The following is a 21889-nucleotide window of genomic DNA, read 5'->3' as shown; positions in this document are numbered from 1 at the left end:
TGTGTGTGTGTGTGTGTGTGTGTGTGTGTGTGTGTGTGTGTGTGTGTCTAAATTATCACAAGAGGGCTGATTAGTTGTGATGTGGACACCTGCCCAATGGAGACTGCACTTAGGCACCAACCAATGTCTTACAGCCACCAAACAGTTGCTAGAGATAGCGAGAAAGCCATCACCAAAATCTGAGCTGCAGCTGAACCCAATGCACGAGAAGCAAAAGACTATTCCTACACCTGAAGGCAGCAGGATGGAGGTGTTTTTTCACAGTGGCTTGACTGGGCAGGATTGGACTATGGCTGGATGGCAGAGGTTCTCTTCTGCTGTTCTCATCAATGCAGAATGACCTAGCGCTAGCTATGTTGAGATCACAGAATATATCACTGTCCACAATTGCTGAAATAAAATTTTTTACTAAGGAAATTAGTGACACAAAAATCACTTCAGCTAGAAGCACGGCAGAGTTTACAAAAATAAAGTTTAATAGCATCTTACATCTAGATAATCCACTGAAAATGCTTTTCACAATGAAATGTACAAACCCTGAATCCAAATGGGTAGATCTAGCCAATCACTGTTAAACAGTGCCATTGGCTTCACAGATCTAGTGAGCAAGACAAGACACATTCAAAGTCAGCCAGGTTGACCAGCATCATCTCACAGACCTTGTGAACCTGACTTAAAGTGGGGAAAAAACGCAGTTTACTTGTGGGAAAGTGAACGGATGACACTGAGGAATCTTTCTTCAACACAAAATCCTATCCAGCTCAATTTACTTTAGATTATCAGTGCAAATTCTCCTGTTCGTTTTAGAATCCATCGCATTACCCATTGACTTCCCTACTGCCTTGGCTTGTGAATAATGGTACACATACACGCTTCCGTCTTTCTGTCCAGCCAGGAGACAGGAATCTGTGACTGACCACCTGACCAAAGACCAATTCCCATCCGCGTTTGGTGGAAGTAGAGCAGTACATTGGCCTGAAAATAAGTCCCACACTGCAATTGCTCCAGATGTTAGCACAGCTGCTGCAGAGACACCCTTCGCTTCGCCTTCCAGGTACCTAAAACCATGCACCGAACAGTTAGTACTCTGCAGAGTTTCTTCATATAAAATGTCATTACACAAGATTTTAAAGGTTTTATTTCAGATTTGTTGAGTGTAAAAGAAATAAAAGTCCTCCACATGGAGGAGCCTCTTAAGGAGAAAGAAACCTATTAGAGCGTAAGCCAATTATAGGAAACTAAAATATACTGAAGTTATAAGTTGTTTTCATTGCATTTGACCAGGAGAGGTAGGAGACAATTGTTAAGCGTTACCACGTTCTAAAGCCTCAATCTGCAAACACACAACTGTGTAACTTTTCTTATGCATATAACTGTTTGGAGGATTGGAGACAATGTCTTACTCTCCAGATTTAAGATCTTGGAAAGACAGCAGGTCACCTAGCTCCATATGGCAATCTAATACTAAGTAAATGTACTTACATCTAGAGATAAGACTCTCAAACCGTTTTAAGCATTTACAGTGTTAATTTGCCTAAATTTTCCCAGAGGTTTTGCCTTTGGATTCAGAAATTACAGCTTCAGTTACAGAATCTCTCCTCCCACAAACATTTTGTGAAAGTAAATAGAGTGTGAAGTCTGCAAGGGAGCAATTCCTTGGCTTGAACACGGGGCTTTCTTACACAGAGCTCCCTGGTGTGCCAGGACACAGGGAGCTCAGAGGTTAGCTCACAGACATGTGCAGGAAGCAGACAGGAAATGGACAACACCCTCACTGTGATCTGTATATACAAAGGTTGAAGTGACTTATCACAACCTCACTATCATCAGCTAGCAAATGGCCCCTCACAGCTTGCCAGCTTTTTGGCTCTCCCACGGACTCCTTTTATCATTTAACGATTCCAGGTCTCTGCTTAAAAAAATAGTCTAAGAAATACATGTGCATTCTTCCTGGGGTACTTGCCTTCCGCTGTGTCCAGGGGGGAGGGAGAAGAACATTACCCCAGTGCTTCTGGCTGTTTTGGGATTGAACACTCTCATCCGGAATGCAGGGTTTCCACAGGACTCATTCTCTTTGGCATGTGGGTGACTTAAAACAACAAACAGGAGGCCCTGATTTACAAAGGAAAAATACGTCACTAGAGTGAATGTTAAGAGAAAAACAATAACAAGCTGTTTTTTTCCCCAATCAATCATTGGTAAATTCTCTCCTGTAATCAGAACCCCATGTCAGCTGATGCTGTAAGCAGTAAGAACTTACCACTCCTGGTATTTATCAAATTAAATACAAACACATGCAGGAGCTGCTGGAAGGCTGGTTGATTAGGATTTATTTGGTGCAGTGGCATGACAGGTCAGTGACACAATGAATTTATGCACTTCTTTTTCAGCTCAGAATAGCTAACATCAAATCAGGATTAACTCACACAGAAAATATGTTTGTTGGTCTCAATCTAGTCATTTATTCACATAACAAAACTACTGCACAATTAGACATGACTGGGAGCTTCTACTTAAGGCAAGGCAAGGCCAGGCTGAGAGTCAGATCTTGAAGAATCCCCCACTGGTCTGGCTCAAGCCAGTGCTATTAATCCACACATTCATAAGCACTAAATTTACACACCCACAGGATTAAATGTTCACCGAGATGAACCCCAGTCAAGAATCCTAAGAATGCAAGTGGGCAAAGCACCCAGGAATCATGGCAGAGGTGCTAATGAATGGGAAGATCCATCAGAATTAGAACCAAGACTTCGTACACAAATTTGTGTGTTTAGATCAAGTTCTGAGTGTTTGGGGTGTGTGTAATTATTAAATAATTGTAGCGTTACAAGGATGAGGCTGTGCCATCACCGTGGCCGGAGCTAGCCATTAGTAGATTGGGAAAGATTAACTGTGCAATCACACCAATCAATGATAGTTCTAACACACACACACAAAATGGTTTGGCAGCTGTTTTTGAACCTACTGTGGTGTGTTACTCTTTTGCTTACCAATATATCTGTGAAAAGGACAAGAAATTCAGAAAAGTGATTCAACCTGTTCCTCAAAAACTAACAACATTTTCCTTTAATTTTCTTAGTGGACCTGAACACAACAGGTCCTTAAATCCAGGAGCCTCTTTTAGACAACTGCGCCTTTGAACCCCAGTCAGAGGCACTCATGGCACAAATAGAATGACACCGTCTCACATACATACAGAGTCAGAATAGGCGCGATGGCAGATTGAAGCAGGATAGGAATAACCAACGTGCATCTTTTTCAGAATCTGGCCAGTTTTCAAGTTCCTGCAGAAAATGGAAACAGATAATTTATAATCCTCTTATTTGTATTTATTATTTAGACTGCAGTAGCACCAGTGAGCAAGGCACTGTCCAAACAAATGACCACTCCAAAAAGGTGGTAGACAACGGGTGAGGGAAAGGGATGCAACATACAAGTGCCGTGAGCAGCGCTGGGATGGCAGCACAGCCCGTTAGCTATATATTTATCTAGATTTATAAAAATAAATCAGAGAAAAAGTTCTGTTCCAGGCTCTAGGGCCCCTTGACAATGGATTTAAAATAATTAACAACTTAAGGACAAACCAGCAGCAAACTCCACCACATAGGATCTGTAACTAGCTAATACAGCCAAAATCACTATACATCCTCTCCTCCCACTGTATCATCCCACAAGCAACAGTCCCTCCCCAAAAGCCCTAGTGATATAGTGTAATCTCAGAGGAAGCACTTACCAAACAACAAGGCTGTTCACTGCAGTTGTGCCAACCAAAGCGTCTCTAATCCCTTCTACCTCAGCAAAAGCCAGAATGGTTTCTTCTGGGGGCATCAAAGTCTGCCTCTCATTGCTTCTGGGGAGAACATGAACATAAACAGTAGATGGGAAAAAACCCTCAGAATTCAATACACGAGAGAATGGTTCACACGCAGCAATATTCCAGCAAGGACAGCATACGATCCCCTTGGCACCAAAGATACCACTGCCCAGCCTTTGTGACATCTCCTGAGGGCTCTCCCATCCCCATACTGAAAACACCACAAATATCAGACTGCTTACCTTCCTGCCTCCGAAACTGAGATTATCTCGATTTGCTGGTCTTGAAGTGTCCCACTACTACTGACCAGCCTCCTGTTTGTCAGACCAAGAACAGCTTTTATGTTCCCGGTTTTCACTAGGGACTGCTTTAAGGAGCCGTCTTCAGAAGAACAAAGCAAGAGCCTAAACCAAATCAGAACAGAAAGCTACATCATAATGAAGGCGAAGGAAATGGAACCCAAATCTGGCCTTCTGTAGCACACAGAAACTACTGTGTTTCGAAGTGGTCACACCTGCACCAATGTGAGGAAATAAGGAGTAAGAGATAGTTGATTTTTTGCCTTTACTCAGATATTTTCAAAAATGCTTTATTTGCAAGATCACTTAAAACTGACATATCAGCAAGAGACTACTTCAGCCTCTGGGCAAGAGAAGAAGTCAAGTAACACAAAATTATCTGCAGTCAAGCTGGAGAAATCAGGTTGGAAATGTTCAGTATGCAATAAAAAGCACACACCCAGAAACATTCACCTTATTTCTCCAATCTCCAGATCTCCCAAGGCAACACACACAAGATTACAGACATCTGGCAAGGGAACAATTTGTATTACTGGAATCTGTGAAGGCAAAGGACAGGGATTTAGTTAGGGACACCCATAAGCTCCTTCTCAGTTTGACTTTCTCCCCATTATCAAGAAAAGACTGCATTGTTTGCAGGACCATGACTTATTTTCTCAGTCTTCAAAAGAAACAGATGCAGCCATCAAATCTGTCCTTAACCTAAACAAAGAGGCAATGATCTTTGGGGAGATAAGAGGAGACATCAAAAGAAGTTGAGGAGTTTAAGGACATAAAGAGGACACCAAGAAGTCATGCTGCTGTACAATCAATATCCAGTATGTGGAGATCTATACAATCGTAAAGAACTAAAATTTAATATGAAATTGAATTGTTCAAAATATTTGTACCAAATTCTTAGCTGGTGCAAATCCAGTTGCTTAGCTGACTTCAGTGGAGCTACACCAACATGTGCCAGCTAAGGATCTGGCCCACTATGTGTAAGAAAATGTACATTCCCCCTTGTGAGTCTACAGGGTGCGTGTCTCTTCAGAAGTGGCCCAATACTGCTAGAAAACTGCCTCAAAGTGAAGAAGAAACTTCTGTGTACTCTACCTCTGTAAGGTGCCAGGTGTACACCTTGCTCCACTGGTTGGAAGCCAGAGGTTTCCACAGGGAAATGGAAGTCTCACAAGCAGTTACGATACACAGCTCTGTGCAGCCAGCTGATTCCCACCAGACAGTGCTCACGTCCACAGCACAAGAACTTGAGGGGTTCTGCTCAAAACAAAACAGTGTTGAAGTTATTCCAACAACTACGGATATTCAGCCTGGAGATTCAGGTTAACATCACTTCCAGAGTGCCAGTGTGATAGAGATTTGGAGTTGGGGGTTAGTGCCTTAGATTTTGACTTCGGAGTCCTGGCTCCCAATGCCAGTTAGGCCATAAGGAAAATGAGTTTGGTGGTTTCGTCTAGAAGTAATGGATATCTATCCATCCATCCACAGCACAAAACCACCTGCCATTTGTACACAACAGAGAGCCTGCACAGGTGGATCCAAGACCTGAAACACAAGGGGCATCAGGGCTGAGGTACAGTAGCCAAGCTGTATGATGAAGCTTGCACAGCACCTGCTTGGACTCAGTACTGCTATTTGCCTCATTGTCACAGGCAGGAGGGGGGAGGCTGCAGATAACACAGCTCACGTAGGATCACTGTAGACAAGGTTTAATTTTAAACAGGCGGCAGCATTTTTCTTCATCCTTGTAATGAAACATTTGGATCCAAACTGTATTATTTTTGGTTGGCTGTGCAGGGTTTGGTTCCAAGGCCTAGAGATGACCCAACTTCTGCAAGTTCCACTGCAGCTTTAGAGTTCAGTGGACTTCTCCACAGCTGTCACTGCCCTGCCCCCCAACTGTTCTCTACCCCCTACAAGACATAAAAGGCAAGGGGACAGTGAGGAGAGACCATGTGAGAGGGAGATCTGATAGCTCAGCTGTGCAAACAACCTCACTTGTGGCACACAAATGCATCAAACGCCAAATTCAGCTCCAAGCAGGCGTGAATGTCAGCATGCTCTAGACCTAACATCATTGACCCCGTAAGGAGCAACCCCAAATAACCTTCAGAGGTGGAGGGAGGAGACAGGAGAACAATGAAGCACTGCCGCCACACAGTCTGCAACGCTTGGGGAAGCAGTAGAGAAGCAAGAATCCGGCAACCATTTTCCCTGAGGCTGAACAGCAGTGTCTGTGTTCTGTCTGTTGCTACATTTGCAGTTGTTCAGACACTTCCGTGTTTGGGATTTTTCTGTGCGTTTGCTCTTCAGTTATACACAGATGCACTGGAGTTTGACTCAAGCTCTCTAGTTGCTTTTTGTGAAAGACCAAGAGGGGATTGAGTGATTATGGGCAGAGTCTATTTTGTTTTGCATCATTTATATTCGTTTAATTGTGCTTTTATTTAGACTTCAGATAAACACATTTTAAAAGTCTCAGTAAATAAAGAAATACTTTGTATTTAAAAACTCCATTTGTGGATGTAACTCAAAATATTATTCCCCAACCTTTAGCTTTGAGGCCAGTTGCAAGCGCCTGTCTCTCAGGTTGTCACTCAGTGCCACGGCCAACTGCTCTGCTGTCAGTTTGTTCTGGACAAACAAAAAGCATGGACTGATTAAATACAATTTCAACAAATTATGCTCCGCATGTACCAGTGCATGTGCAAAAGAGTGCGCTCACTCGACGTCAGATTGCTGGACAGCAGCTTTAAGAACATCACTTTTATACTAGTACATTTTGGAAAACAAAATTCTCTTTATTCTTTATTCTCTGAATTTTCTTTATACCCACCTCAAACCTCCAACCTCCTGGTTGTTGGAGGTGGGTATAAAGAGTAACCGTGTTTTGTTGACCCCCACTCTGGGTGTAGTTACTTCTTCCTTTCCCCACTCCCATCTATTACATTGACTGTTTTGTTCTCTATTGCTGTCCTTACAGAGTTCCGGCCGAGAGCCTTTCCTAAGGCAGGTCGGCTTTGACCAGGGGCCCAAGAGACATTCTGCTCACTGGCATGGTTAGAATTTACCTCCCATAACTAGTAGCAAAGCCCACAGTTCAAGTTTAAGCAAGGGGGATTTTGAAGGATTTGCTCTGCTGCAAGGCTGGGATGGCCTGGACAAACTCAAACATTTACAAACAGGCAGCTAAGGGAAACCACTGCCTCTGGCTGCACACAGAGCTAGCATGCAGGAAGGCCCTGTCCCTGAACCTGAACAGATTTTGGGAAAGATGGCTCACAGATAGAACCACTGCCCTGGTGCTCCCTGCCAGGGAGTCTCTGCTTTTACCTCTGCACTGCAGCACTCCTTGGAACCGTTCCCTGGTTGCTGATACTCTTGGAGGGTGACAGCTTCATCAGACCTACAGTCAGATCCTGGTCTGCAGCTATCTGAGTGCAATGCACCTGTGGAGTTATTACACTCCCTCCCATCCACGACATGACTGGCTGGTTCTTTGAAGAGATTCGTTTTCACTTGCAAAGGAAGTACAGAAAGTGTGTCAGGTAAGGTCTCATTGTGTACCAGTGACAGGATAGCTGGGGTTGCACCCAGGACAGGGAAAGCAGGTGTGTGAATCTGTGATTCAAGCTGGTTGATTGCACCAGCTGAGACAGTACTTGCCGGAGTTAGCAGCAATTCCCTTGGAGAAAGCCCCTTCTTGTGCAACTGCCCTTCTAAGTGAGGCTGTTTAGGTGACATAGTCTCTGAAGGAGAAATAAAGCTATTTTCTAGACTCTTCCCTTCTGTATTCACTTGTTTAAGTCTCGTGTCCCCTAAAGTCACAGTGTCTCCAGCACTCTGGAGCCAGTGTTCAGACCCTGAAGGAACAAAGGGCTCCAGCTGTTTCACTGTGCAGGATTGTAGTTTCTCAAATTTAAGGAGACCAAACTCCTCATCAGGTAACTGAAAGTCTTTGATGTCCAGCTTCGAGGGCAGCCACTTGACACTGAGCATCTCATTCTGGAAGCGAAAGGGAGGATCGAAGGCCATAGGATCCCGACCAAGATGGCCTAGAGGAGTTGGACCTTCCAAGTCCATCTGTTGACTGCGCCCTCTTTTACCTAGAAATAGGAAAGCATGATAATACTAGTTATGCGACCCCCGAGCATGCTCTAATAAATTTGTTAGTCTCTAAGATGCCACAAGTACTCCTGTTATTTTTGTGGATACAGACTAACACGGCTGCTACTCTGAAACATGATAATACAGAACTGAGAACTTAGAAGAGAGACGGTCACATGGTTGCACAAATACCCAGAAAACATGCAATTCTCTTCTCTCATTTAATGTATTAAAACAAAGCCTCTGTCTATTTCACAATAGAAGTAAGATTTTCCCAGAACCACGTTTCTGGGAATGCTCCCTCCCCCCAATGATTTTTGTTTCCAGACTTTTGATGGTAAGCTCCTAGGGCAAGGGCTATCTTTATCTGTGCCTTGGACAGTGCCAAGCACTTTGTAAGCACTTTAAGCCCTGCTGATGCCTGGATACTATGGTGACTGCTGTCCTAAAAAACTAAGAGAGGGGCACGTCTGTGCAAATCCCATCCTCGCACGCATGCACTGAGTACTGTAAGCATGTGACTCGTGCACACCTTGCTCCTGGCCCAAGTATTTTCCACACAGTTCCCCAGCCATTTCTTCTTATCTGTTTCACAACAGTGAGCAACCAAGGCCAAGCATGGGAGGAGAAGCTTAAGGATCATAGAAGGCCCAGAAAATGAGCTTTTGAGGTGTTTATTTGCCGGAAACGCTCTCCTCAATTTTTCTGACTCTAAAATATGGAAAACAAGAGAGGCCATATCTGCAGGAGGATCAACCACAAAAAGGTACTTTAGAAAAAGGTACTTCAGCCAGCAAGACGACAGGACATCTAGGTAGCAAAAAAAGCAGGAAGGTAAGTTTAAGGAAAAAAAGAACCAAGGCTAAGCTAAGGACATACAGGAGCAAGGGTACTAGCCCTGTATGGTCTTTCCCTCTCCCCAATACTTAAGTTCTAGCTTTAGGGAACTCTCTGATTTTTCCAAGCAACAATTCAGTCAGGTACCTTTAGATCCTTGCCTCACTTTACGTTTCACAGAGGAAGTTGGGAGATCGTGCTGAGGTAGAGATTCTTTAACTGTTGGCAGCTGCTCAGCCCTGCAGACTTTCTGCACACACTGATTCCTAATGTGTCCCACTGGCTGTTTATCAGCCTGACTCACGTTTACATTGGCTTCCAGATCTCGTGTGGGGCTGGGGAAAGCTTCATCCCATGGATTTAAGAAACTATTTCCTTGGAGTGGATTTTGAATATGTTCTAATGGAGGCTGATGGCATTTGCTGAATGTTTGGCTTCCATCAGGAAGATCAGCCTCAGTTGGCCATATAATGTCTATCATTTCCGCTTCTGGAGCCTCACCAGCTGCAGGGACAAGCACCCTTGTTTTGCATATAGGGGACCTCTCAGGGTCACCCTCACAGTTTTCCTTTTCACGTTGAGAATCATTTGACAAGAGATGACTGTTTTCCTTTAGCACTGTGAGATCTGAAGTCTCAGGACGTGCTTGTGACCCATTCAGTGCAGGTCTGCAGGTAGAACCCCATCCTCTCCTCCAGGATTTTCCCTTAGCTTGTTTCGTACTAATAACAGTCTTCTGAGAAAGAGAACCACTGGAGGTGCTGCTCTCATCTGATGGAGGGAGAGATTTCTGAGAACTACTTGAACTCACTGGGTCACTCTCTGCACCTAGAAAAGGGAACGGAGTGCCTCTTGCCTGCACATCACTTCTGGCGATTTCTTGGTAGAGCTGATCTGAATTTATCTGCTTTTGTTTACTTCGCAGCCCTTTCCTGCTCCTGCCCAACTGGCTGAGAATGACAGCCTCCAGGTCTACTTTCCTCTGGCAATTAGACATACGCCGAGTTGTCCTAACATAATATTCTACAGGAAAGAGAAGTCCTTCAATCATTGTGCAAGAGCTCAGTGCGCTTTCTGCTGCAGGAGGAGTCTTCTCTAGGACAGGAGACCCTGCTTCAGTCTGAGCCTCTTGGTTCCTCAAAGGTTCTTCAACATTATCCAGAAGAGAGTCAGTGTTCAGAGGACTTGAGCTATTGGTCTCATTGTGGTTTCTTTCTTTATGGGGTCTGCTTTCACTAGTGCTAGGGTTGCTTCTGCCTGCCGGGGATGATTGATTATCTGCAGTTAAATCCAAGGCCCTACACAACTCTTCCCGATCCATTTGGTTTTCTATACAGGCAAGTTCTTTTCCTGTATTCTCAATGTTTTCAAGTGAAACAGGGATATCACTCACTAAACACTGGGGCAGTGGCTCATAGCTATCACAGATGTCCTCAGCACATGGAGACACAGGCTGCTGAACGTTATTGCCACCCATCGACACGTATGAAAGTGGTTTGGGGACACTCAGAAATACATTCTCTTCAGGCATTTCCTGCAAATCTCCTACCTGTGGCTCTTGAGGCGTTAAACCTTTTTCTTCCCTCACAATGACCGGCCTGGGGGGCTTTTGAATTTTTTTCTTGGTGTTTGAGATGGTGTTCCTCCCCTTGAATACTGGTGACCCAGGCTCCTCTGTACTGGCCATTTGATTTTCCAACGCTTCCCCAGCACTGATTGGTGGCACTTCACAAGCTGATTCTCTCCCCTCTGAGACCAAAGTCATTCTACTCCTTGGCAGTTGGTTTTGCTTCTCCTCAATAACAGATCTCATGAGGTCAGAGAGGATATTTTCTGGGTCACTATTTGTGCTTTCTGCCAATGAATTTTCCTGCAAGTTAACTTCATTGTTGAAGAATTCAGGCTCAAGTTTAAACGTGACAGACATTTTTTTCTCAGTGCCTGAGTCAGAACAGGTATTGGTCTGTAACCTACAAGTTCCAGGTTTATTGCCACCATTGGGAGACTGTTTATCCATCAGTTCTGTGGAGACAAATGTGATTTGTGAAGAGCATTCCCCCAGAAAAATCCCACTAAGACAGGAGGCAACAAAGTAGAACCAGAGACAATTTTAGCAAAAATGGCAAACTAAGGGTTCTGCAAAAATAATTCCACCGACATTTTATATTTCAGCCAAGAAAATAAAGCAGACACACCATATGATGCTCAGTTTACTAAGCATACACCAAATGAATACATGCTTAATAAGAAATGATGCTTCTAGAAACTAGGTGGTACAATGTGTTAATCTACTGGTCTTTCATCTCTGAAGACCTTTCTTGTGCCTGAAAAGGAACTGAGATGGATAGTTTCATCCTTATCACTATCAGGCAAGCACAAACTTACCAGCACAAATGTAAGACTCTGCCCAACACTAGAACAGAGGTGGTAACACCAGGCTCAAGAAGCACTGGCAAATGGGGGTAGGACTGTAATTCAGGATGATAGTGTGGGTCATGATTTAGGGGTACTGTCAGGGCCACATATTGTGTGCCTAGGGGTAAGGCAACAATTGAATAAAGGGACAATTCAAGTCAGAATTTTCATGAGTGTCAGCAGAGCTGGGAAGCACCCTAGGACTGTGGTATCACATTGTGCCATAGGTCAGGACTGAGGTGCATAGGGAGAAGTAGGCGGTAAATCAGAGTTGGCACCTAAGTCTTGACATGCAACACATACTAGACTATATTATACTACTTCTATACTATACTGAACTGCAGTGTGGGATCACACAGCTCTATTCATAAGGCCAAAAGGTTAAAGAAAGAAAGAATCACGTCTCAACAGTTTATATTTTGAACTGTTACCTGTGGTTTTATTCTCCGTTTCCTCTTGCCTAAGCAATCGATTTTGTTCTGCAACCGTTTTCTTAACATAATTTTTAACCCTCTCAGCTCTTTGTGCACGCTGTTAAAACAACAAATCAATGACTCAGCATTTCATTGTCTGCACTGTTTTTTTTTTTTTTTTTTTTAAGAATAAACGTCATCTCCCAAAATCTCAGCACCTTTCACCAAATTTATCATTCAGAAACACAAGAGTCAGGCAAACCTAATAATTCAGGATTAAACAATGGTGCTTACCTACCTGTAACCTGTTGAATGTTTTGCTGTATTCTCTTTTCAGGAAGGCTAACTTTTCTTTCAGCTAGAAAACAAAGATGACACATCACAGACATTACACGATGCCAACAGTAAGTAAAAACTGAACCAAGGCCTAGAATTGTGCAGTGACATTTTAAACCTAGAAAATTCATACACCCAGACACTCAAGCATCCTGAGAAATATTAAGGCTTCATTGCCCAAGACCAGTGTTTAGTTCTCAGGCCTCTGTCCCAATCTTCTTATTCACTACTCTGATCACGTCAGACCATCTTCAAATCCCTCTACTAGCCTCCCATTCCAAGCCCTATCTTTTTATCCTCACCTACAAGGCCCTGTACAATGCCATTTCTGCCTGTACACCTTCTTCCTCAACACCCCATCTCATCTGAGACCTTTGCCTCTTCTTGCCTTCAGGTCTTTCTCCATCCCACACCTTCTACTTGGAACTCTCTCCCATTCTGAGTGCCAAAGGGCATCCTTCTCTATTAAAATACCCCTTTACAAGCAACTGCTTCTGGGAGGTATTTCAGCAATAAGCCATTGTGTACTGTAGAGAAACTGTAGTAACTCACAATTGAGATCTGAATTGTTCCATTATAAGGCTGATTTTTACACATCCAATTGCTCAACTTTACCAGAATTAACAAATCCATCTGAAAATTGCCCTGCAAGATCCAATGGAAGGGTAGAAGTTTCCTGGGAAGCTTGAGGAGGACTGACTCAGGTATTCACAAGATAACGGAGATCCAAAAATGAGGTGGGCCAACTTTCTGAAATATTTCCTAATACTGTTTTGCCCCTTCACAGCTCAAAACCAGCTTGAGCTAGAAGTGCCAAATTTGATTTGTTGAGCTGGTCTCTTTGAGAAGGACAGAAGGTTTCTTCATTATTAAAGGGGAGGACCTGCTTAGTCCCAATGCCCACACAATACAAAGGCTTGGGCTCCAGAGTTTTCAAACTCTGAACCAGCCAGAATGGCAGCCTCTGAAACTGTCACATGTAGTTCCAAACACCCTAAGGTTCATGTTAGAACTGCCACATCATGTGCATCTTAGGATGTCCTTAGCCCAGGCTGCAAGCAAATTTCACATATTTTCCCATGTTAAGCCATAATGGGCTTAAATTGCCAAAGGGCGGTTTAGGTTGGACATTAGGAACAACTTTCTATCAGGGTGATTAAGCACTGGAATAAATTGCCCAGGGAGGTTGTGGAATCTCCATCACTGGAGATTTTTAAGAGCAGGTTAGACAAACACCTGTCAGAGATGGTATAGATAATACTTAGTCCTGCCATGAGTGCCAGGGGCTGGACTAGATGACCTCTCAAGGTCCCTTCCAGTCCTATGATTCTATCATAATTCTGCTGTGCTTTGCTTCATTCATTCATTGAAAACTACCACATTAGTAGTTCACAGATGTCCAGAATAATCCACATACCCTTTAGAAATCTGTAATGGGTGTCAAAGCATCTCATGGTTACATGCAGTGTTGTAGCCTTGTTGGTCCCAGTATACGAGACACAAGGTGTAGTAAGAGGAGGCCCTGAGATATAAACCTTGGTATCAGAAGCCCGGTATGAGGCTTAAGGCCTGAACTAAAGTAATGGTCAAGACTTTGCTAACGTAAAGCAAAGTTAAGCTGTGAGCCAGAGGCAGGCCCTGCCCACAGAAGCTGGCAAGGAAATGGCTGATGCTGCAAAAAGAGACATACCTAAAAGGTACTGGAAACCAGATATCAGAACATTCGCATACATTCCACACACAACAAGGAACAGGCTGACCCATCCCAATGACAGGGCCAAAAGGGGAATATGATGGATAGGGTTGTTTTGTTCGAACCAACATGTACAAGGTGAGAGGTGGCACCTTACTACATAGAGGGGTTGTACCTTGCTGCGTAGAGGGGTTGCACCTCAATACGTCAGGAGTGATGTGTAACTTGTTTGTATCTGTGTATAAGAATGCATCCCTGAGTGGATATCTTTGTCCGGCCGAGGGGGGAATGGAAAGTCCCGCCACTAACTGAGCCGGGTCCATTGCCAAGAGGCACCTATTAGTAGTATGCCCGGTAGCCTAAGTAATCTACGGGGAACTGCAATTGTGTCCAAGGTCGCAATAAACCTAGTCGACGTGATTTTGCATCTTACTAGACCTGTGGTTATTGGGGGTTCTCGTCGTGTTTGCTGTGTCAGCTATCTGCGCAGAGCTGGGACAGCACACAGAGGGAACACACGCACGCAGCCGAGTGATATCAGCATTGGAGAAAGCAGAGCACCCTACCAGTAGCATCTGACAACACCGGACTGGAAAAACAAAACACCACTATCCATCATATTCCCCTTTTGGCCCTGTCATTGGGATGGATCAGCCTGTTCCTTGTTGTGTGTGGAATGTACAAGTATGCGAATGTTCTGATATCTGGTGTCCAGTACCTTTTAGGTATGTCTCTTTTTGCAGCATCAGCCCTTTCCTTGCCAGCTTCTGTGAGCAGGGCCTGCCTTTGGCTCACAGCTTAACTTTGCTTTATGTTAGCAAAGTCTTGACCATTACTTTAGTTCAGGCCTTAGGCCTCATACTGGGCCTCTGATACCAAGGTTTATATCTCAGGGCCTCCTCTTACTACACAAGGTGGGTGAGGTAATCTCTCAAGGTGGGTGAGCTCTGACCAACAGAAGTTGGTACAATAAAAGATATTACTTTCCTCACCTTGTCTCTCTATGAAAGCATCTCTGGCATTTTGATACATTTTAAAATTAAGGAAATCATACAGAAAAAAAAAATTGTAACCAGCAGTTAAGGTAGGAAATAGTGATTATGAATTACTTGGGGGGGGAAGGGGCTTAATAGTGTAGTTTTCTCACAATAACACAAGTGGGAGAAAGTCTGGGGAGTCAGAGTTACAGTTACACTTGATCAATCATTAAAATATACAATAGTGCACAAATTAGGTCAACTAAATAACCTTAATACAGCCCACAGTAAAACCAAGAGGCAATCCTCTCCTCCAATAACACAATCTACATTGACTCTAAAAACTGAGAAGTACTAAATTAGCTTATTTGTGTTGACGGGCTAATTGGACTCCAACAATACAGTGGGAGCCAAACATGTGTTGTCATATTATGAGACTTATCACAGACACCTGCCTAACATATCTGGGGCTATGGACCTCAAGGTCTGGAACCAAAGTCAAGTAGCTTACAGGGAAGTAAGAGGACATGGAATCATACATATCTATCTGCCATATATGTACAAATCTGAAGCCATGCACTCCAGTTCCTTGACTCCACAGGCAAATATACATAAAGCATACTTAAGATTTACTAAAGAGCTCATCAAAATGTCTCTCTTACAAGTAACATGTATAGTTATAGTTAGTACTATATATGTATAGTTAGTACTAGGAACACAGGAATTTTTTTTTTTTTTTTTTACAGTGTATTAGTTTTATTCATACATTTCTCTAAAGCTGAATGATCCTTTACCTCCTTACCCTCATCTGTTAATTGAGCACTTAGGCAGTAAACATCTGTAAATATGGTACAGTATTCAGTATTCTTACAGTTACTGGCACATGTACCTTTGAGGAACAGTGTGGGGCAATTTCCCCCAGTTTCAACCATGTCAAATACCAGTTTTAGAATGATACAGTATTTCCTGGATAATTGTATGTGCACTTTTTTGAGCACCAAATGAGGTCTTTTTAGATGTTCTTTGGGCAAAAGATTTTTGTAGGCCCTTAAATGAAGTTTCCTGCTTTCTAATAATTGGATATTTTATTCCTCTTTCAGCGTAAAAATATCCTGGAATCATCAGCCTTTCCTGTACATGTGTTTTCTGAAAAATTAGCAAGACTCTCTTAATTACGGATCATTATTAACAACAATTTCAGCTTAGAGGAATTTTTATATTTGCTTGAGAATCGAATATCTATTTACAGGAAGTACAGTTTTAAGAGTCAGGGCCATCAGTCTGGGCACCATCCATATTTATACCATGCTGTCTGTGATTTAGGGCCAAACCATGCTCCCCTTTAAGTCAATGGGTCTGCCCAGGAGAGTGAGGCAAGTGGGATTGGTCCATATACCATAAGGTTATAAGAACGGCCAGACTGGGTCAGACCAACGATCCATGTAGCCCAGTATCCTGTCTGCTGACAGTGGCCAATGCCAGGTGTCCAAGAGGGAATGAACAGAACAGGGAATCATCAAGTGATCCATCCTGTCGCCCATTCCCAGCTTCTGGCACACAGAGACTAGGGACCCCATCCCTGCCCAGCCTGGCTGGTAGCCATTGATGGACCTATCCTCCATGAATGTATCTGGTTCTCCTGGGGGTGGGGGGGCAGCATCCTCCCCTACGGGCACACAACCGGCTCAGAGAGCCTGGACAGAGCGTCATGGGCCCCGCCACAGAAACCAGAGCAGCCAGAGCAGCGCCTGCACCTTTTCCTTCTCCTGCCAGGAGAGCGCCTTTCCCGCGGGGGGGTCGTCCATGGCGAGCATCTCCGGCCCCTCGCAGGACCCGGCTGCAGGCAAGGGCGGGCCGGGGGGGGGGGGGACGGGACCAAGCGCCCCGGGCCGGGCGCGCTGTTCTGGGCAGGAGCCGGGGCTCGCTACGCTGGCGGGAGCGAAGGGCTCCGAGTAGCAACCGCGGCCAGCGGGCCCCCTCCGCCCGCCCGCTTCCCTGCCCGGGCCCGGCCCCCGCAGAGCCCAGGCACGTCCCGAGGGAGCAAACGGGCCTCAGAGGCCGGACCCGCCCCGGGCCGGGCCTGGCTCCGCTCGCTCCCCGGCCCCGCCACAGCAGCTCCCGGAGCGCCTCAGCCACCCACCCCCGGCCGCGCTACGGCAGGCTGGGGGCGGAGCGCGCGCCAGGGGGGAGTGACGACAGCAGGCGGCTGAGCTCGCGGCGCAGATTCCCAGAGGCGATTGGCCAGTCCGTTGTGGGCGGATGTGACGCCGCGGCAAGCCGGGCGAAGAGTGGCTGTGTTTGTGGGGAGGCCGGAAGCGGCGGGACGGAGGCCGAGCGGGGATTGGCTGGGAGGAGGCGGAAGCGGAAGCGGCGGCGGGGAGGCCGGAAGCGGCGGCGCGATGGAGCTGAGCGAGATGCTGTATAACAAGTCCGAGTACATCGAGACGGTGCGGGGCCTAGCGCCGCCCGGGCGGGGGGAGCCGGGACCCTGCCGGGCCTGGAGCCGGGCGGGGGGCGGTGGGTGAGGAGCTGGCTCGGCCCCTGCGCCCCAGCCGGGGGCGGGTGTCATCGTGCCGCAGCGGCGCGGCCGTGGCAGCAGGTGCTGGGGGCTGCACCGTCTGGTGACAGCGCCCGGGGGGGGTCAGGCCTGTGGTCCCCGTAGCCCGGCTCTGACAGCGGCAGATAATGACCAGGCCAATTATCGAGTGACCCGGCCCTTGTCCTACAGCCCCAGCTTCCGGCAGCCAGAGGTTTGGGGACACCCAGGGCACGGGGTGGCGTCCCTGACCATCTTGGCTAATAGCCACGGATGGACCTATTCTCTGTGAACTTACCTAGTGCCTCTTTTAACCTACTTATACTCTTGGCCTCCACAACATCCCCTGGTAACAAGTCCACAGGCTGACTGTGCCTTGTGTGAAGAAGTTCTTGTATTATGGGAAAGGGTAAATAACACTCGCCAAGTCACTTTCTCAACAGCTCTCGCATATCTTCCCTTAGTTCTCTCTCTTGAAGCTGAACAGTCCTACTCATTTTAATCTCTCCTTGTATGGAACCTGTATCCCCTCGTACTTTCTGTTGTCCTTTTCTGTACCTTTTCCGATTTTTATAGACGCACACTCTTTCTTTCTCTCTCTGAGATGGGGCGACCAGGACTGCATGCAGTACTCAAGGTGTGAGCATACCATGGATTAATATAGGGGCATTATGATATTTTCTGTTTTATTAGTTGTCCCTTTCCTAATGGTTCCTAACATTCTGTTCACTTTTTTGACTGCCGCTGCACGTTGAACGAATGTTTACAGAGAACTATCCATGATGACTCCCAAGATCTCTTTCTTGAGTGGTAACAGCTAATTTAGAACCCATTCTTTTTTCCAATGTGCATTACTTGGCACTTATCAACATGAATTTCATCTGCCATTTGGTTGCCAAGTCACTCTTTTTTTTTTTTTTTTTTTTAAGATTCCTTTGTAACTCTTTGCAGTCAACTTTGGATTTACCTATCTTGAGTAACTTAATATCATTTCCAAATTTTGCCACCTCACTGTTCACCCCCCCTTTCCTCATCACTTATGAATATGTTGACAGCACAGGTCTCAGTATAGTTCCTTGGGGGATCCTGCTATTTGCCTATTTCCATTGTGAAAACTGATCATTTATTCCTACCCCTTTTTCCTATTGTTTAACCAGTTACTGAGCCATGAGAGAACTGTCCCTCGTATTCCATGAATGCGTAGTTTGCTTCATTTCCCACAACTCCCACAGGAGACATGGCCCTGTCTTAAGGAGCATCCAGTCCAAGGGCTGGTCTTGACAGATAGGTAAGGGATGATTGCAGAGCGGACAGGAGGATGTGGGTCCTGGTCTCTGCATCTGAACTAGGTGCACACAGGTTTTGGTGTACAAGGCATCCAGGCAACCCTTGCCTGTGAGAGCTCCCACTCCAGAAGAGCAGGCTGCACTGGGAGGTCCAAAGGAAGGAGTTATCTGAGATTTTAAAAGTCTCTTTTTCGTCTTAGTCGAGTTGTTGTTTTTCCTACTTGCAGGCCTCCAAATCAGGGGGCCTTAGGAGAGAGGAGAATGACGAGGGTGATGGCCTAGCACATCTGTCACTTCTTCCTTGTATTCGTTACATTACAATATTAGTCTTCGAGCAGAGTCCCAGTGGAAGATTTACTGCCAGAAGAGATTCAATGGAGGACAGTGGACTATTCAGCTGATACGACGTTGGATCTTGCCTAAGGACGAACATCCAGGAGTCCTGGAGGCAGCGTTAAAGCATTCTGTTTGCAAACTCTGTGTTATAAAATTCTATAATGAAGGTTCATTATAATAAAGGACCCCACACAATCCACAGATGTAAGAAGACTCTTGTATCACAAGGATGTATTTCTGTCACTGATAGTCTCTCTGTCTCTTGGTTTCCCTCAGGCATCTGGCAACAAAGTCAGCAGACAGTCTGTGCTCTGCGGAAGCCAGAACATAGTTCTGAATGGAAAGGTGGGTAATACCAATTCACGGGTGTACTTCTTGTAAAATTGAGCATTTCTGTGATTTACAGTCAAACTCTCATGTGATAAATTGTATAATCAACTGCTTGACCACACTTCGGTTTGTTATGAAATATACTGAAGGCCAAATACCCAATGTCAGTCGGATTAATATGGTACAGGAATAAGGTTCTATACAATACAGTCTCTGAGAAGCCATGCCATGCAGTGATGTTACACTCATCTTATGCAGGTGGTGTGTTCCCCAAATGATACATTGTAGCTGGTATTATTTATATGATGATTTTACAAGTTGTATATATCTTTACATGTCACTAAAGTCTAACCCATCAGATCCATCTCCTGGTTTTCCATCCCTGCCCATCCTGGATAATAGCTGTTGATGGACCTATACTCCATGAACTTATCTAGTTCTTTTTTGTCCCAGTTCCCTAGTTTGTTGTCCTGTTCCTTCCTTATCTTTGCTTTGGATACTAGCATTCAAGGTACTGGTCCGTGAAGGTACTTCCCTAACTAGTACTAAGACATACAACAAATGTATCTATAGATGTGTGGATAATAGATATTATTAATATGAAATATATTTGTTAGCCAGCATATATTAGTCAGCACATGGCACATGTAGCTTCCTTGCAAATGAGCTTTATATTTCTAACCCTTTGTCTTTCACATTATTTTTCACTCCCAGATTTAGTTCCTAGTACTGTGTTCTTCTAGTGCAGTTCTCCTGATTCATCTCACACACTTATTTTCTTGATCACCATTGTCATCCTCGCTAATATTTTTTCTGTCAGCTGGGAGGAAGTGTTAACTAATGCTTAGAACAGGATTCATAGATTCCAAGACCAGAAGGGACCACTGTGATCATCTAGTCTGACCTCCTGCATGGCACAGGCCAGAGAACTTCCCCAAAATAATCCCTAGAGCAGAGATTTTAGAATAATATTCAATCATGATTTGAAAAATGTGGGTGATGGAGAATCCACCACGACCCTGGGTAAATTGTTCCAATGGTTCTCACCGTTAAAAATTTACACCTTATTTACAGTCTGAATTTATCTAGCTTCAACTTCTAGCTGTTGGATTAATTGCAGTATTGGGATCCAAAATCTCTGCACCTGCTGTGTAGCCTTTGGGCAAGCTGCTTAACCTTTCTGTGCCTCAACCTGACTACTGGTGGAGTGGAGATAAGAACTGACCCCTTTGTATGGTGTCTTGAGGCTTCACTAATTTGGCTTGGGATGCTCTCATGAAAGGGACTTTAGCAGTGAATCTGCATTTTCTGTTCTCATTCATGTGGTTTGCTCTGTAGGGCCACAATTCATATACTAATATGTGCTAGTGACAAAAGTTGGTGATCCTTGGGCCCAACTGAGCCCCGCTGTAAATATAATTTCATTGAAGTTACACTAGTGATCCGTGTGGCCCTACATAGTATAATAAAGCTTACTGAAAACATTGGCAGAACTTGAACTCGTTTGGCTCTCTTTCTCTTGTTACCTAGACGATAGTTATGAATGATTGTATTATTCGTGGTGATTTGGCAAACGTAAGAGTTGGACGCCACTGCGTTGTGAAAAGCCGCAGTGTCATCAGGCCGCCTTTCAAGAAATTCAGCAAGGGGTAGGAGTTTCTATTTCTTCTGTGCTATGCTGTGAGGCTTGTTAAACTGAAAGGTGAACTTAGAAGCTTTGGATTTGCTAAGAGTTGAACTCGGGGGACTGTTTCTGTTGCTACAGTTTTGCATAAATCCTCCTAAATCAGCATTTTCTCCTATTCCCTGCTCTGCTTTGTGGGTCAGTATCCTATCAGATTGCAGCATGGAAGTCACTGGACTGAACTCAGAGACGTAGGTGAAGGAGAGGCTGACCTATTTATTTTAAATGTACATATTTGCAATCTTTAAGTCTAAATATATTTTGCTAGTGGTTAGGATTCTTAAACAATTCTGTTTAAACTCTTCAGTTCACCTTTTAAAAATACTTGCGCAATGGGAAATACTTACTCCTTTTCTAAGTCCTGAATGCAGCCTGGGACTAGCACAGACCCTTCCAATGCACCTCAGCCAGCTCTAACTATATTACTACCATATTTTAATAATGTCTATAAAGGGAGAGTCTTGCATTGTACAATATATCTCTCAGATCTCTGGTACTGGAGATAACTAGGCTGGAATATTATTATTTGTAGGGTCTGTTTATTTGTCCCTTGGTGTCTGTGGTTATTTAACATGCATGGAAAAACATCCCCAAACTAATCCATCAGGCTACTATACTTCCTTCTTTCAAGACCAGCCTCTGCCCTGGATGCAGTCTGTAAGAAATATCTGTAAGATGCCTATAGGAAATCAGCCAGTTAATGATGGCTAGGTTGTAGAGCAGTTGAGGATACCAAGTGGTTGCTTATTTGTAACAGAAGAAGACGTGTATGTTCGTATGTTACTTGTCATGTGTGGCCCAATCCTGCACTGAGAGGTGGACC

At 44.7% G+C, this 21889-nt stretch overlaps 2 protein-coding genes across 3 annotated transcripts in view; one reads left to right on the top strand and one right to left on the bottom strand.

The window, feature by feature from the left end:
- Nucleotides 1-455: 455 nt before the first annotated feature.
- Nucleotides 456-16806, bottom strand: PALB2 (partner and localizer of BRCA2). Of its 2 annotated transcripts, none has more exons than XM_024217842.3 (13): nt 16649-16806; nt 12187-12246; nt 11907-12006; nt 9208-11082; nt 7450-8222; nt 6667-6750; nt 5212-5373; nt 4570-4655; nt 4060-4221; nt 3737-3853; nt 3200-3287; nt 1964-2112; nt 456-1058 (listed from the first exon to the last, which is right to left on the bottom strand). In XM_024217842.3, the coding sequence occupies exons 1-13, from the start codon at nt 16706-16708 to the stop codon at nt 767-769; spliced, it is 4008 nt and encodes a 1335-aa protein (XP_024073610.1). In that variant the 5' UTR covers nt 16709-16806; the 3' UTR covers nt 456-766. The 2 variants fall into 2 exon arrangements, with proteins under 2 accessions (XP_024073610.1, XP_024073611.1); XM_024217843.3 differs by having other exon boundaries at nt 3737-3850.
- Nucleotides 16807-17267: 461 nt separating this feature from the next.
- DCTN5 (dynactin subunit 5) overlaps nt 17268-21889 on the top strand; it is a 16054-nt gene continuing 11432 nt past the window's right edge. The window contains exons 1-3 of the mRNA XM_026650753.1: nt 17268-17341; nt 19329-19397; nt 20913-21031. Of these exons, the coding sequence (XP_026506538.1) occupies nt 17294-17341; nt 19329-19397; nt 20913-21031 (236 nt within the window). The 5' untranslated portion in view covers nt 17268-17293. The remainder of the gene's footprint in view (nt 17342-19328; nt 19398-20912; nt 21032-21889) is intronic.

Source organism: Terrapene carolina, unplaced genomic scaffold, assembly GCF_002925995.2.
Source record: "Terrapene carolina triunguis isolate 2854851 unplaced genomic scaffold, T_m_triunguis-2.0 Scaffold93, whole genome shotgun sequence".
Classification (NCBI taxonomy): domain Eukaryota; kingdom Metazoa; phylum Chordata; order Testudines; family Emydidae; genus Terrapene; species Terrapene triunguis.
Note: the sequence above shows the minus strand (reverse complement) of the source record. Positions and strands in the feature narration are given on the sequence as shown.

Coding starts and splice junctions, on each gene's coding strand:
- PALB2 (XM_024217842.3), bottom strand. CDS start 16,708: ATGCTCGCCATGGACGACCCCCCCGCGGGAAAGGCGCTCTCCTGGCAG. Junction 6,751..7,449: donor AGGAGTGCTGCAGTGCAGAG/GTAAAAGCAGAG, acceptor TTGTTTGTCCAG/AACAAACTGACAGCAGAGCA. Junction 3,854..4,059: donor TCAGTTTCGGAGGCAGGAAG/GTAAGCAGTCTG, acceptor TGTTCTCCCCAG/AAGCAATGAGAGGCAGACTT.